Source organism: Sturnus vulgaris, chromosome 27 (assembly GCF_052056855.1).
Source record: "Sturnus vulgaris isolate bStuVul1 chromosome 27, bStuVul1.hap1, whole genome shotgun sequence".
Taxonomy (NCBI): domain Eukaryota; kingdom Metazoa; phylum Chordata; class Aves; order Passeriformes; family Sturnidae; genus Sturnus; species Sturnus vulgaris.
Window position 1 is genome coordinate 5,022,424 of NC_142269.1, and position 16,791 is coordinate 5,039,214.

At 43.0% G+C, this 16,791-nt stretch overlaps 1 protein-coding gene and 1 long non-coding RNA gene across 4 annotated transcripts in view; one reads left to right on the top strand and one right to left on the bottom strand.

Annotated features, from left to right (window-relative positions):
• LOC148221082 (uncharacterized) overlaps window positions 1–16,791 on the top strand; it is a 154,777-nt gene that overhangs the window by 24,704 nt on the left and 113,282 nt on the right. The gene's annotated exons all lie outside the window — the stretch shown is intronic.
• On the bottom strand, window positions 5,704–15,972 carry KRT23 (keratin 23). The gene is made up of 8 exons (XM_014885445.2): window positions 15,475–15,972; window positions 11,895–11,977; window positions 10,351–10,507; window positions 8,739–8,900; window positions 8,525–8,650; window positions 7,560–7,780; window positions 6,858–6,883; window positions 5,704–6,207 (listed from the first exon to the last, which is right to left on the bottom strand). Exons 1-8 carry the CDS (start codon window positions 15,886–15,888, stop codon window positions 6,104–6,106), a joined length of 1,293 nt encoding a protein of 430 aa, XP_014740931.2. The 5' UTR covers window positions 15,889–15,972; the 3' UTR covers window positions 5,704–6,103.

The window sequence follows — 16,791 nt, forward strand, 5'->3', positions numbered from 1 at the left end:
AGGGGAATGAGAAAACCAATGAACTGGAGAGAATTTGCAGTGTACTGACTCTCTCAGTGCCATAATGCTGGAGTAGTTCAGTATCCATGAAAAAAAAATTCCATATTTCTGTGATTCAAGAGGCAAATACAATTTTCATGGCCCTGTGCAAATATAGGTACACACTGATTGTACACCATAAAAGATGCATACAAACACACTGCATTGCCTATGTTCATATCTGTGTAGATTTTTGCTAACTTAAAAAAAAAAATTCTTGTGGTTCTGGGGATCTCACTTGTGTCACACTTGGAGCCCCCAAATCAGAAGAAAAACCTCAATTTTTGCCCAGGGTAAAATTGCACTCGTAGTGCCAGGAGGTGCCTGGGCAGAGGCACAGCTGCAGCATCGTTTGGGGACAGCTCTGGAATATCATCCTTGCATCTCAGCGATCCTACTGCCAGGTTTGTACAACCAGGAGCAAGCTATGGGTGCTTGGAACCCAAACTCCCAGCCTCAGGACCTGTGTCAGGAAAGCAGATACCAAAAAAGCAAAATAAAGGAAACAGGCCGAAAATCCGTCTCCATACTCCCCTGCAGGAAATCCGGCACCGTTCGTGACGCTCATTGCACAAACACCGCAGCAGAATTTTCCTGTTAGAAGTTCTCCCGCAGCCGCAGGAGCCCCGGAGGAGCGGCAGGAGCAGGGACAGGCTGCGGGCTCCGTGCGGATCTGCCTGCTTGTCACTAGAGGCCACCAGCGGCCTTCGGAACGGAGCTGCCTCCAGCCCTCCCCGTGCTGAGCACCGCGGGACAATCCGTGCGGAGCTCGAACGACGGGATCAGATTTAGGGATTACATAACAAAATTTCTCATTTTCTCATTTTCTTATTTTCCTGGCCCTATATCCGTAGGAAGTTTAGTTACATCGCTCTTGTGGCCAAACGTTTAGAGGAATATTTCTCTTTAGAGCCACCAGCCATAATTAAGGACTTCAGTGCTGTGTGAGGAGTGAGTTTGGAAGCAATGGCAAGAAGAATGGGCAGGCTTTCTAAATTCTGGCATCTGAGTCTTTGAGGACAGGGAGTGTTCATTATCCTTTTGAATTACATCCTTTCATATAACGATGCTTGAGTATCTTGATTTTTAGGCAGGGATAGGCTGTAGACATTAAAGAAAAGGTTTCTTTGGTAGTGTTTTTATGTTTTATTTTTCTGTAGCAGAGGATACATTCTCAGAATGCCTTGAGACTGTTCTCTTGTGAGATTAACCTGGAAGCAGAGCCTGGGTGCTGGAACGGCTTTCAAAAATTAGTCATTTTTCTCATTAATAGGACATCGGAATGTATTTTCTTTCCTGCACAGGTAACTTTATGATCACAGTTTCTATCTGCTTGCAGCAACATTTCAGATTTCCTGCTTTGGAATTGTTCTGACAAGAGTCACTCCCAGTTTTTTGTTTGATGCATTTGATGTTTTATTTTCTCATACATTGGTTCAGGGGTGCAGAGCTGAGCCAAAGCTGGTACTTCTCTAAAGGCATGACACCTTTAACTTCTGTTCTAAGGAAGAACTGTAGTTTATAGCTACTTCAACCTGTTTGTTTCTCCATTTCCCTGCCTGCTCCAGCCAATTATGCCTCTTAATTGAAACACATTTTTCCAAATTATATTCCTCATTTTTGTTGCTTTCTATACAGCCTAATTACAGCCTGTCACATTGGCTCCTTTGGACTTGTCCTTAGGACATTGGAAAGCCAAAAAATTTACCCCCGAAGTCTGTATAGTTATTGAAAGTGTCTTTACCACAGCTGGCGTTATGATTTTATGCCTTTAAGCTTCTGATGCATATTCAAACATACAAAAAGCAAATTAACATGTCCAGAAGAAGCAGCCCTGCACCTGCCTCGCCATTAGGTCATGTCTCACACTGGGAGCTCCTGCCATAGGGACACTCCAAACTGTCTGACACTGACACTTCTGTTTCATGGAATAATTTTGCAGACAATTGATTCGTGCCAGTCTTAGGCTCAAGTAGGTCATTTCAGTATAGTCAAACAATTAAAGATATCATAAAAGTACAGCTTGAAAAGTTTACTGAGGGAGGAATGATGAGGAAACAACACACGGTAAAACTTTAGTTGGTATTTCACCAAGCCAAATGTCCAGGTAGAGTCAATAATTAAGATGCTTTTGTGGTATAATGCAGGACATGGGGGGACAGGGGGTGCAGCCTCTCCATCAGCATTATTCTTCCCTTGCTTCCCTGTTTATAGATTCGTCCTTTTTCTAAATGATTCATACACAGGACCAGGCATCTCCTAGCAAAACTTTAGAAACCTTTATAGGTCAGGGTGTGGACATTGTGAAATGTTTTACCGGCTCTTCTACCTATTCTCTCTGCTTCAATAGTCCATAGAGCTTGTGGGTTTAGCAGTGCTATAAAGGCGACATTGCTTTTCTTCTCTTTCTGAAATGACTTTGTTAATTTTGCATCTGCATTAACCAGGAAGGCAGAAAGCAAAAATTTTCATTCTGCAGCTGTGGCTGTTGATAAATAAGGCTGAACCCCAGCAGTGTGGGGCCAGCTCCCCAGAAGAATGTGTGATTAATAGCACAAACCATGACTGCATTACCTCATCGCACACTTCTTCCAGGGGATCAACACTTCACTTACCAAAGCTGCCTATTGTAATACACCTTAATAAGTTTTAACATTTCTACGAGTGAAATGAGCTGTGACTCATGCCCAGGCTGGAGTGCAGTCAAGGCTCTTGGAAATCATGCAGAGGATTATTCCGTGCAGGACTGCCTTAAATGGCAGGTGAAACTGCGAGGAGCCGGTTGTGAATGCTGATGGTTTCAGCCTCCTTTTATAGGCCAAGTTCCTGTATCTTGTTGGTTTGTTGCATCATTCACTTAGACTGAGAAATGCTATTCTCTCCTGCTCATGTTTCTTTGCTATCCTTTTCCATTTATGGGAAATAGAATTTATTCACTTGGAAGGTGTTGTTTTTATACTTTATATTTTTTCAAATTGCACTTTCTTTGTGCCTGGGTCCATCATTTGGTATCGAAATGGTGCTTCTGTGTGTATGGAATATTGAAGGAGAGCAAATACAAACTGGCAGAGTTCAATCACTTTCAATGCAATGAATTAACAAAGCCTTTTTAAAGTCATACATCATCACAGTCCTGAATATTTCCTTCCCTTCTGAAAGCAGAAGCAGCACCACCTGTGCTCTTACAGTCTCCCAAAGACTACAAAGCCTCCAGAGCTGCCAGCACAGGGTTCTGTGCAGGACTCATTTCACATTTCAGGCTGTTGGCACAGGTGCATTGAACATCATCTGAGTATGTGCAGAGTCCTGACCAGCCATAAACACTTGGGATGAATCAATGGCATTATCTCTTCCGAGCCATCAGACACTGACAGGATTGCTGTGAGTGGGGAATGGCTCTTCAGGAAGTTGTATTATCTAATAGCTGGGCTAAGTAGAAGCTGTGAAGTGATGAATTCTAATTTAGTGGCTCTCAGTGACTTTCTTTGCAGCCTTGAGCAAGTTGTGTCATCTCTTTTTCCAATTTCTCAGGCAATAAAAGGGGAATGATAATACTGCCCCCATTCATTATCTCCTGACTTCATCTCTCAGTGTGGTGTGAGAATGTGATGTTAACAGTGCATGCAAGTGGTAAATATTAGCATCATTATTTATTATTTAGGGTGCAGACCCACCCTAAATACATTAAGGAATGCATAGCTTATTTACCAGAGCACAAATTCAGAGGTAATGAGTAACCACCAGACACAGGGCACACATGGCTGGTGACATGGTGTCATGAGCTGTTCAAAGAAGATCTGCAGTTGTACAGAGCATTCTAAAGCTGTGAAAGATTCTCCAGAAATAAGCAATTTTTTTCCAGAAACAAACAAAATGTGTTGTAACGCCTGTTTGTATGTTTAAGGACTAATTGGTTTACTCCACTTGTAAAAGACACTTGAATGGCTGTATTGGAGTTGTCAGTGCACGATGGTATCAATAACCGAGTGAGCTGTGAGCTCTACTGGTCTGACCTGTACAGAGTGCAGCAGCACAAGTGTAAGAGAAGCTTAAAATCATCAGAGTGGTGGAGTGGAGTGTGAATTCTGCTGCCTCTCAGCTTGAGAGAACAGGAATTCTGCTGCCTCTTATCCAGCACCTCTTGGACCACAGCTGAGCGTGATACAGGGCATGGGGAACACATCTCACCTCTGCTTGAGGGGACACCAGGGCAGAGTAAAGCCAGAGCATCACTCAGGAATGTGAAATAAGGGCAGGCGTGTTCCATAAGGCACTTCAATTATTTGCTTTTCCTTCTTCTTTCTTGTAGTTCAGCACAATAACCCAGCACAAAGCACATACTTTCCTTTGATGTAGAAATAAAAGACTACTTAGAAGTTTTTATAATTATTTGTGTCACAGCGATGTGGCTCTGCTATGTAAATCTGATAAATGACCATATCTTTAAATAACACAGAAAATTGTTGAAGAAGACCTGGGCACATTTTGTCCAGATGCTGCAAACACCAGGTCTGGCTTGTTAGATCTGGTAAGCCATAAAGGAAGGACACTCTTAATTAGCCAGGAGTTACTAATCCTGTATTACAAGTTTTACCCAGTTTAAAGAAACCATTAGGTAATCCATCCAATGCTTTTGGGATCTCTTTGTGCAACAAAGGGTGGAGAGTTGGGGTGCAGGGGGCAAAGGGGGATCAGGAACTGGTTGGAACATGCCAGTAGCAGAACACTGTATCACAGAAGTGGACTTTGTTCAGTTTAATCTACATTTCCTTCTAGATTTCCCCTTTCCTTTGTGAGACCTATTTCAAAGCAAGGCAGGTAACAGGAGCCCTTTTGTGAGAGTCCATGGTGCGTGGGGATGACAGGACATGATGACAATGTCGCTCATGAATGTGAGACTGCCCTGGACACTCAGACGTTGGCTTTGGAATGCAAATCCCTGACACACTCATTATGTTCCATTTGGTCTCTCTTCCTTCTGCCTTACACTCTTCCTCGTTTAAACGTCCTAATGATATTTCTCTTTTCCTGGCCCAGATTTTATCTCAGCTTGGCTCTATTGCTGTCAGGGTCTGCTGCTGACTGGGGCATTGGGCTGACCTGAGAAAGGGAGGAAGCCTGAGTCTGGCTAAGGCAGCTCTCCCTGACCTTAGCATGCTCTGTAAACACCAGTCTGGCCTGGCTGCAGAACCCTTCGACAGAGACAGTGAACATTCATTTGAGACCAAATAACTGAGATGGTTTTTTGAATTACCTGGGTCATCAAGAAAGAACGAGTATTCTTTCTTGAAAAAGTGAAAAAGTACTTACAGGCTCTGAGGGAAAGTGTACGAAGACAGTGCTGGAAAATTTCTCTCAAAGTCAAGAATAAAGAAACATTTCTGGGGGACTATTTTTAGTAAAGTGACTTTGCAACACTCCTACTCATAATGCTGTTTTAAATGGTGACATTGAGAAGTTGTATATAGGGAAGTTCAATAGTTTTGCTCATGTAAATGTCACCTGTAACTTGTGTCTCCTCTTTTCTTTTTTGTGTTTTTCCAGTATTGTCCCTCCTGAAACAATGAGGTTTTGGATGTCCTGAGCCATGTCAGTGGCACTGCCACAGTGGACTGGGCATATGTAAGGGAAAGCAAAATCAGATATTCCAAGGACCCGAACAAATAATGGATAAAAATTTATTGGCTGTAGTGAGGTATATGATGAGAGGCATAAGACCAGGAAAAAAGTTGAGAGATTATTCCCCTTAAATTATAGCTAATTTGCAGAGTGATAACTGAATCCCAGATGGATATTCCTGCCCTGGGGAGATGTGCACAATACATCTGTCACTAGCTCAGCCAGTCACTTTAATTCAACAGCTTTTCTTCAGCATTTTTGGTGACTAAAAGCTCTTTAAACTAGCAATGCCAGCTATACCCAGCTGTGTGTGGCACTTTGCAGATCATTTGAGAAGCAGTTCACTAGAGGATCCCTGTCGGACACACGGGGAGCAGCGCAGGGCACACGCAGTTCCCGAGTGGGAGCTGCTGCCGGGAATGCCGGTGCTTGGCAGAGCTTTCCTTCAGGCTTGTGGGGGGAGCTCGTTGATGGTGGAGGACACCACCTCTCCATTCACACTGTCGTGGACAATCGCTTTGAGCTTTCGGTTGCTCAGCCCAGAGTGTTCTGAAAGAAAAGAAAGTTTAATTAGCCGAGGAGCAATGCTGAGATGAGGTGATGCAGAGAAAGCCTCATTTACAGTCATTTGCCTGCTGCCTCCCCAACGAAGCTTTCTCTGCTTGTTTTCCTTCAAGTCAATATTTGTTTTTGCTCTGTGTGAAATGTGCTGCCAGAAAGTCACCCTGGGTCTGGTCCAGGTCAGGGCAAATGAATAACAAAGGAACAGCCCAGCCAATGCAAATCCAGCAGATTATCCTGGATGTCTGCAGGTCATGCCCATGCCAGAATATGAGTTTCCAGACATGCAGATTTTCGGTTTGCTCTCAAGCCCTAACGCTGTTTTAGTCTCCCAGTGGAGTCTCCTTGCCTCCTCATATCCCAGGAAAGCTTTAGTCTGGAGCCTGAGCTGTGGCCAGGTGTGTGACTGGCAGGGCTGGGGCTCAGGCAGCCCATGGGAAGCACAGCCCAGTGGGCTCTGCACTGAGCCCTTCACAGCAGCCAGGAACTGGGGAAATGCTGCTCAAAGGCCTGTGTGAGCCTGCCATGCACACCTTCCACAGTTCACTCAGGTGAGGATAAAATTGCCCTCAATAAAATTTCATTGGAAATGACAGTAATTAAGAGTCACTACAGAGAACAAAGTAAGGAACTCTTACCTTTAGTTTCAGATTTTCTTGCTGTCCTGTGAAGATAATGAAATAGAGAGAAAATAGTGTTACACGAATTTCAAGAAGTTATTCATCTCCTTCTCACTGTTTCTAAGGAGACCTCATCGCACTGTGAGAAAGTTTTAAAAAAAGAAGGAAAAAGAATGATGCTTTTATACCATGTGAGCTTTCCCTTTGGTAGACACTCTCACTGGAAGCCATCTCTGGGCACATTCACTACTGCTCCCAGGGACAGGTTCACTGGTTCATTGTATTCGGAGTTGCTCAGGTTGATCCCAGTTTGGTTTCTGACAAATATCCTCACACTTGGAGCCACTCTATCCTGCCTGCCTGAGAGCTGCAGTTCTAAAGGCTGCTGATCTTCCTTTTTTGACTTCATACAAATCAGATGAGACAATAAAAATGAGGGCAGTGTTCTCTTGTGCTGAGATGGCCATGCTGTGGGAATGGAGAATTTTATTCTTTTTTTAATAAAAAGTTATATTAATTTAGGTAATCCAAATTACATGGATACCAGTGTCTCTGCACTCTAAGTGGCTCTGGCTTTTTATTATGATCCGTCACATTAAAATACCAACCCTTGATGTAGTATGGGACTCACAAGCTTTGATTAAGCATAAACAAACAAACAAATAAATAATCCGAATATGAGGACTCTCATCTGTTCCAGTTGGGGCAGCTCTGCCTTACCCGTCAGCATTCCCTTCCAGCAGCAGGCGGTATGTGGAAATTTCCTTTTCCAGGCGTGTTTTGATCCCAAGAAGAACCTTATATTGGTTATTTTGCTGCTTCATGTCATGACGAACCTGGCTCAGATCTTCCTCACACCTGGAGATGATCTGCTGCATGTTTTGAAGTGCAGCAGCATAGTAATTCCGAGTGTCAGCCAAGGTGTCTTCCAGCATGTGTTTCTGACAGGGCAGATAATACCAAGACCATGATTATTATTTATGTGGTAGATACAACACAGAAATACCAGCAAATTTGGTCTCTAGCTAGAAGATTGCAAAATTAAGGCTGTGGTAATTTAAACACTTATGCATTTGCATAACTATTCTTGTGAAGGCAGCAGAACCACAAAGCTGTGCCGTGTGTGCATGAGAGGCAAAACTGAGTCATTTATCCCTGCCATATCCGTTCTGCTCAAAGCTCTGCTCCTGAAACTGCTGTCTGTCCTGTCCCTTCTGCATGAACTGTCCAGAATTGCTCCAAAATCTCCAGGTCTCTGGGATGTGAGCTTTAACCTGGGTAAGAGTTATGTAATATTTGTGAAAGTTCCCCACCAATATTTTTCACAGTTTGTGCATTTCATGCCTGATAACAGGGCTTGTAAATATGAATTCTGCATTCTTTGTATTATTGTCTGTCTTCTGGACACATTTTCTTTCTAGACCTGGAGTCAGCTATCCCCTCTCTTCTTCTTCTTCACATATTTTGTCAAAAGAAGAGACATAAATTTTTCACTTTCTGGTGATGGATGTTGAATTTATTTTGCATATTTTGGCAAAGTCAAGCATGATCTAAATTCCACTTTCCCTCATACTTTAACAATTGCAATAAGTTAAGCTAGGCTGCGGATTTAAATGGAGAATTGGTCCATGACATCTGAGAATATATGGAGTGAGTGAGCAGCCCAAGATGTCTGCAGCAGATACCTTACTAATCTGTGCCTGCAGCTCGATGTCCAGGGACTGCAAAGTCCTCCTCAGCTCCTTGATCTCGTTCTCGTTGCGCTGGATCTGCTCGGGGTTAGGGCTTGCTGCTAGGGACATTGCTGCACTCTGAACAGAGACAAGAGAAAAGCTCACAGACCCTGCTCAGGCACCTACAGCCACAGGGGGCTTAGAAATGAGCAGGAATAGCTGTTACCTGTTCTTTGTACCAGTTGTCCAGGCTTTGACGATTCTTCTCAATTATGGCCTCGTAATCTTCTCTTATTTCTGCCAGAATCTTGCCTAAGTCTGCGGGAGGGGCAGCGTTTACTTTTACATTGACTTTGAAGTCTTGTGAGGAGCGATTGGCTTCCATATCCTGTTCATGTGTGAGCAGAGGGAACAAGCAAACTCGTTTATGGAAGTATAAAGTTTCAGAGAGCTGCAGAATCCCAGAGAGTTTTGGGGCATAATTATTATATATACATTAAGTTAATATTATTTGAAAAATGTATATATTTATAATACTCTGATGTGACTTAAACCAGTGACATAGTTGCTTCTGTGGCAGAACTCAATAAAAACATGCAAGAAGATATTTTCATAGAATGTTTCTGGAAGAAATGGACTCAATGAAGAAGCACTGACATTTTTAATTTATTTATCTATTAGAAACCTAAAACCTTGATGAAAATCTAACAGTAATTTCATCTTTCTTACCCTTTATGTTAATATTTATGGAACTATAACTAAGTTTACAGGAGAGTAATGTAAAAGTTCTATGTAATTGTTAAAGGAATAATTGGATTAAAGCATATAATTACTGTGTAAACAACATAATTACTGGACCAGTCGGGCAGGTAGGGTAACATTCCTTTTGGTGTAGCACAGCCTTCTGTGCCTGGTACCATTTACAAAGAGCCCAAGCAAAGGAGCCTTTTGGGGTATGACATCATGGAATGCAGATCAGCTGGACACAGAGATGGCTCTGCTTGTCCTCTGTGTCCAAGAACTCTCCTGGACTGGAAGGGGGTCAGTCAAAGGCAGCTGCACCTACCACTGTGCAACCCCTGTGTTTTATTCTCCACTTTAATAACCCACAGACACTGAGCAGGACGTTTGGTCCGGTGTTAGGTAATAACTGCAAACACCAGATCAAGCGAAACCAGCATGTTTCAAGCAGTGGAATTATAAATGTGGGAATAACAGGGAGCACTGAATGTAGCTTTGGAGAATTCAGAGTGGTGTGGCTTTTGAGAATTATCTAATTACTGTGCTTAGGATTTTGCAAGAATGAGTAATTTTGCCTGGCTTCACCAACCATTCTTTTTAATTTTGATCCTTCAAGAATTTGAGATCTGTTTTGCTCAGGTCAGCCTGTTCTGGGTGACCCTGCTTGAGTCTGGGGGGATGGACAAGGGGGTCTAAAGAGCTCCCTTCCAACCTTCAACCCTTCCATGCTTCTATGAGTATGGAAAATGCTATATTCAGAACTGAGGAAAAAGTCTGTGCTCACTAAAACCCGGCAGCACCCTGTGTATTTATATCTAAATCTTTCTGAGAACATTTCTGTCCAATATGTCAGTTATTATTAGCCATGTATGACAGATGGGTGGGAGAGACTCCAGCAATCTGTTCTCTCTGAAACCCCAGTGTAATTGGTAAAGCAGACACAGACTTTTTACCTCACCTGACTCTCATTGGCTGCTCAGAAACAGGATTAGGTCCTGAATCATCAATCCCACTTACAGACTGTGGGCCTTACTCAGTTAATTACATGGTAGTAAAGATTTGTGCGATAGGATTTTACCAAGTGGAACTTTTTCTACCTCCTCATGGTCCTTCCTCCTGAGGATGTGCTCTTCTCTCAAGCCTTCAATTTCCATTTCCAGATCTGTGGTAATAATGGTCATGCCATCGAGCTCTTTCCTCAGGTTCTCCACATCCAGCTGCACTCCCTGCCTGCGACACTTCTCGGCTTCGTATCTTTATGAGGAAAGAGAAGACACAACGTGCGTGTTGGGAACTGCCCGATTCAGGCTCTTGTATAAGGAGAAGTAGACTTGCTTAGTTTATGTAGGGAACTAGAGAGAACAACCAACAAAAGAAACCAATTCTGTTTCTAACATGTGTTATTTAAATATTTTTTGAACAGTCCTAACAATTAAGTTAGTTTTATTAGTTTTCCTTTATCCCTCGTAACTCCTCATATATGGTAGGAAATAAATTTTCTTTTTTTCACTTCCCTTTTTGTATGTTAGCATTCACCAGGTTGCGAAAGCTTTGAGAATATAATTCTCTGAAAACAGTATCAGCAAGCACTGATTGCTGTAGTGTTTCCAAAATGGTAACTTTTGAGTCCTTCAGAAAAACAAGAGAAATGTGATGGACGTTAGTTACTAACATTCCTCTCTAGCCTCTTGCAGTGTCTGTAGTGAGCCAAGGGCAGGGAGGTGCTGCTGTGTCTTCCCTTGGGCATGGGAAGCACTTCTGTTCTTCAGCATCTCTCCCTTTATTCCATGTTTTGTGGGCTCTATTGGTGCTTCTCCATTCACCCAATAAACTCAGTCTGAGTCCCATCCCTCAAAGTAGTTCCACTGGTTCCTTTTGTGACTCTACTGACTGGTAATGAAAGACTGGCAGTGCTCAGGGTTTCCAAGTTTGTCACAATTTTACCAAAAGCTATTTTGGTAATATATACCAAATATATATTGGTATATATGAGATATTTTTTATAGCTGATCACCCACTGTTAGAAATAAGACAAATCTTCCCGATTTCTAAGAAGTCACTTACAGAAGTGTCAAATCCTTTCCTTTGGAAAGACCTGCCTGAAAGTGTTCTGTACAAACATTTTGTCTTTTTAGTTGATCTGAGAACTCTCTTTCAATGTACTGAAAATCAGACTGTGCTGGGAGCCAGTGATGCACCGGCTCAGTTACTGTGCACAGCATCCAGGACTCCAAAGCAGAAGCTACACAAAGACAGGTGTTCCCTGCAGAGCTGGGCAGAAGAGGTGATAAGTCCAGGAAATAGATTTGGGCTGGACTGGGAAGTGCAGTGCTTAGAGGGGGTAATTTGTAATCCCAGATGACAGTTTTAAGTGCCTTTTGTCACAAGCATCAAGTGTCTGCTGTCAAACCTGCTCGTCAGGACCTGCATTAAGTATCATAAACAGGGTGACTCAAGGCTCTTCAGAAATCATTTGTGGGTTTTACATACTTCTGGTTTTTTTCTCCTGTTCTACATTGTTTTTATTGATCTAGTATCAACAGAAAACCTCAGTAAAATCACTTGCCTATTGAATTAGCAAGAAAAAGTAATATTCAGTTTAATCCTCTTTCAAATCTAATGAGGAAAGCAAAGAGCTTACTTGAGCCTGAAGTCTTCAGTTGCCATGTTAGCGTTATCAATTTGTAAAAGGATGCTGGCATTGGTGATCTTGCTATCCTCAATCTGAAAAACAGAGAATCCAACAGGAGAGTTGGTGTTTCCATGGGGTGACAGTAAATAATCTGTGCTGGTTTATCCTCTTTGCTGCTCATAGGAAGCATCTAAATAGTGGGATTCCCATGCTGAGGAGACCATAGGAATAAAAGCAGTTCAGTTTCCTGATTCACCTAGGTGTTTTGCAATTTTTGTCCATAATCTTACTTTACTCTTTTTCTTACTGTTTTTGAGGGTGTGAACCAGGAGGCATCATCTTATTCCTGGCCAGATAGAGGATATGAATTCCATTACACAAACTTCATGGTCTATTACAGAGTAACAGTCACTGCCTTCTTCTGGTTTTGAGACCGGATTCTGATCCTGTTCAGCATTGCTGACAAAGCTGCCTTGGGTATCTTTAGGGCAAATTTCAGTAAGAACCATTAAGCCGTGTCTGAGTGCAATCAGAATACTGGAGTTAATGTTATGCTAAAAAGTGCATGAACACCCCACTGAGCTGGGGTTGTGATGCACAGCAGTGATGGTGGCAGCCACTCACTGGCAGGACCCTCAACCCACCACAGGCTTCAGCCTGCAGCTGCATGCACAGTTCCACTGGCATCTGGTTGTTGTGGCCCATTCAGTTATGCACCTATAGCTGCTCTGAATCGACCAGCAGCAAGGAGTGATTGATTCAGGTGTCTGATTTTACTATGGGATTTGAAAATCACCCTAAAAGGTGCAGGATGAAGCACAAGCTCATTCCTTTGGTGCACTGGTGCACTCAGCACTCAGCACTCACTGGAAGGGCTCATGTGTCCCTGATAACATGGAATAGCTTTTAACTATAGATCTGAATGCAAAAAGCTCAGTATTCCGTGCCAAATCTTTGAAAGAACTCCAGCAGGAACTCATACATAGTTATCAGGAAATCATAAATGCAGGGCATCGTGTCCTTTTCTAACAAGAGGAAAGAGAAGTGTGGTTGCCATCCCTCAGCATCCACAGAGCAAACCAAGGGGCACTGTAGCTGTACAGAAGTCATTTACAGAGCTCTCAACACCTTGTAGTAAATTTCCCACACCTCAATGAATCACAAAGAAACAAGGAAATGACAGAATTCTCCAGAAGTGTCAAAGGTTCACCTCTGTAGTGAAGAAGAAGGTGCTGTGGAATGTTTAACTAATCTGCTAACAGACTGTGCATTCCTGGGCAATTAGCAGCGCACCTCGCATACTGCCCTGGGACACGATCGAGGCCAGCTCAAGAACTACAACAATGCCCTGAATTGGTGGCTGCCTGGAATTTGGTGACAGAGAAGAAGCAATTCTTGAATCCAGCCTTGTAGAAGGTACGAGGCAAGGAGAAAACAACATGAGTTCTTCAGCTCTGTGCCGTGTACAGAATTGCTGTGATCCGAGCACTGCTCAGTGCTTTGCCCACTGCAGTGTGGCCCCAGTGGCTCTGCAGCCAGCAGGGATCTCACATGTGCCACTCGTCTCTTTACAGTCACATGGAATTCCTCACTGCATCCATCATGAACGTGGCTGTGTCTCTGGTAGTAGTCTGCAAACTGTCTGCTTCATTAAGAACTCACATTAAGAACTCACATTCCTATTGTATTGGAAATAAACTCCATTAATTATTTATTAATTAATTATTTCTTCTCAAAACAGGGATTTTCCAAAAAGGCTTCCTACACTGACTTTACCTCTCATGTCTCATGTCCTTTGTCCCATCTCTTGGAATGCTCTGTAGATCACTTTGCTTATTTAGCAGCACAAGGTGATCAATGAGGCAGTTACCTGAAGAACAGGTGCTATTTCATTGTGTGTCTGGGCTAGGATGGAGTCAGGCTAGAGCAAGGCTTTTCCTAAAACTTGTTGCTCCATCAGGCATTCATGCTGAATTCAAGTATCCAGGAGAGTGTGGTTAAAAATGTAGGACCCAAATGATTATATGCCTCCAAGTTCAGGCAGGCAGCATATCATAGACATTCTGGATTATTGGATATAGGACCCGAAATTTAGTCTAAATTTTATTTTAGGTGCTAAATTAGTTCTACCTTTTAAATTAACATTTAATTAATTTAATTATGGTTAATAATTAAATGCTATATTTTCACTCATTTTACTGGCAGACATGCTGCTAATTGCAATATTTTATAGAGAAAGTAAAAATTCTGGGTTCAATCACTGAATTGTCACCTGTAAATGATCCTTTCCTAGCCTTTCCTTCCATATCCAGGACAGCCACCAGCCTCCAGGTGTCTGTGGCTAGGGACAGCTGTTTAAGGGGTGAGTGTCAAAAATAAGTGGTTTGGGTACAACCTATTCAGAAGTGAGAGCTTTACCCCAGTCAGCATCATGGTTTTATGCTTACTGTCTTCCTAAATCTTTCCGATTTACTAATTGCAAATCAACCTGAGCACATATATATTCTTGATGAACAAGTTTTCATTTCTCTTTCTGTTCAAAAGGAAAGTGCCCAAGTGCCAGGTTTGGGGATGGTGACCTTCCTTTATCCTTAAAACAGAAATGGGTGATGACAGTTCTGGCTCTCTGTACACAGGCTGTGGTCCGAGCACCTCATCTACTGCCTGGAGGCAACACTTTTAGCTGTGAGCGTGGAGTTTGATTAAGTCCTTGGCCCCAGTCAGCAAAGATGTGAATTAATGCCATTTCTAAGCCTTTTAAAAATAATTTCTCAGGATCTTGAGAACGCCAAGTAATTGTATTATAAAAAGTGGAGGGCAAACGACAACATTGCTTTTGGAAGAGCTTTGGGTTTTGCCCCATATGGGTATGTAAAGTTAATTACACTGATTAGTCACACAGATGGTTACAGTGCTAAGGATGTTCATTATGAATACAGATTAATATTATGCTTAAATTTGAAGACACGTGAGTTTGGGAGATTGAAAGAGTTACTGTTGAACATTAATATTAACTACTGGCAAGAACCAGAAATTCTCCTTTTAATTATAGTGAAAACATCCACAAGGAATTTGTCACTGCTATTTTCTTAATTACAATGAAGTATTTTTCCATCTGATTACATAAGCTCATTGGTCCCAAAACTCCTGTAGTTTCATTGTCTGCTACCGCAGGAATCAAAGAGCTGGAATGCCCCAGTCTGTCTGGAGACAGCGGCAGGAGAGAGGCAGGCTCTGCACTCCTCCTGCTTTGTAATTTGCTCAAGACCTGTGCAGTCAAAAAGACCAAGTTCTGCCAGCTGCAGTTACTCAAACCCGAGTTTCAGTACAGAAAGGAACACTTGGCAGCACATGGATCCCTCTATTCTGCCAGTCTCTGCAGAATCCCTCTCGCCCCCTTCCAGCCTTTCTTGTACCCAGTCTCCTCCTTGTGAACACAAAGAATGCCCAGGTCCTGGAACTACCTTCCTGAGGATTTCTAACATTTCAAAGGTTTTATTTAACTTCTTTAAAGGAAAGCCATCAGCATAAAGGAGAACCCCAATTCCTTAGAAGAGCACAGAATGACACAGTCCCAGCTCTGACTTACCTGTCTTTGCATGTCAGTGACGTTTTGCTCGTACTGGTTGAAGTCATGCCTCTTTCCATGAGACTTTGTCCTGTGCCACTCTAGGATGCAGCTCTCCAGCTGAGCATTGGCTGCTTCTAGGGCACGGACCTTGTCCAGGTAGGCAGCCAAGCGCTCATTCAGGTTCTGCATAGTCTGTTTCTCATTCCCACCCAGGAAGATGCTTTCCCCATAGTGCTCGCCGAAGCCTCCCCAGGGTGTCCCTCCTGCAGCCAGCCAGAAGGGTCTGGCAGAGGAGAAGGAGGGATGTGTGCTGCTGGCACCACCATCTGCACTTGACGCTCTGTAAGAAGTTCCTTGCTGGGCCAAACCACACCCTGAACTACCCCTGAGGGACCCAGAAAAAAACTGGAAAGGGCCTTGGCTGGTGCTCATGCTTAGCTCTGTGTGAATCGAACCCCAGGTTTGGCTGTCTAGCACTGAGCAGCCTCTTCGCCTTCCCTGAGCAGCTTTATGCCTTTTCCTGTGGGAGTTTCCCTTCGATGAATGACTACAGCAACAAGATTGTGTCATCACGAAACGTGCTTCCTCTTGGTCAATTCTGAAGCATTTATGAGCCTGCACGCTGTTGTTGTTTGGAATCAGCTACATACCGGGTTGCTTTCCTTTCGCTTGTTTGGGTTTTTTTTTTTCTTTTTCTTTTCATATGATAATAGTGAGGTGTGGCCAAAATCCGTAGGTGTGGAACAGGATCAGCTCTGCCTCAGACTTCTCTCTAACCCTGTAGTTAGTATGTTATGTTTTCCTGCTCATGAAGGGAATAAATGGGAAGCTGGGGCAGGGATGGGGCTCTGCAGATACTTTCTGTGGTAATTCTCAGGCTATAGCATTACAGAAACCCGCGGATCCTGAGATCTGTGGATTCTCAAATGCAGTGCGTCCTATCAGCCGTCAAACAGCTCAGCGACCAAACAGCTTCAGCCTGTGAGAGACGTGAGGCTTTCATGAAGTCATCAAGCTTCTAAACTAAAAAAAACTCCAATCCAGAGTCAGTAATGCTCAGCTGTTCCCTTCAGCTGCCCATTTCCAGGGGAAATACATGAGAATTGGATGCTTTTATACTGATTTCCTCATGATTTGAGGTGCAGTCCTGTTTCAGTCCTTTTGTACTGATTTTCTCATGATTTGAAGTGCAATCCTGTTTCAGTGGTCTTGTCTCAATGGGCAGTAATGCAAAGGGTTTTTGCTCTTCCCAGAATTAACACTACTAAGATATTTATCTTAGCTATAGAAAATATTTACACTATGAGTTTGTAACCGCTCAAAAGATTCAAGAGA

Bases quoted from the DNA above. Each gene is read 5' to 3' on its own strand.
- KRT23 (XM_014885445.2), bottom strand. From the start codon at position 15,888: ATGAGCACCAGCCAAGGCCCTTTCCAGTTTTTTTCTGGGTCCCTCAGG. The intron at 8,651-8,738 runs GTAACAGCTATT...GTCTCTGTTCAG, and splicing joins ACAACTGGTACAAAGAACAG to AGTGCAGCAATGTCCCTAGC. The intron at 7,781-8,524 runs GTATCTGCTGCA...CTGCCCTGTCAG, and splicing joins TGCAGGCACAGATTAGTAAG to AAACACATGCTGGAAGACAC.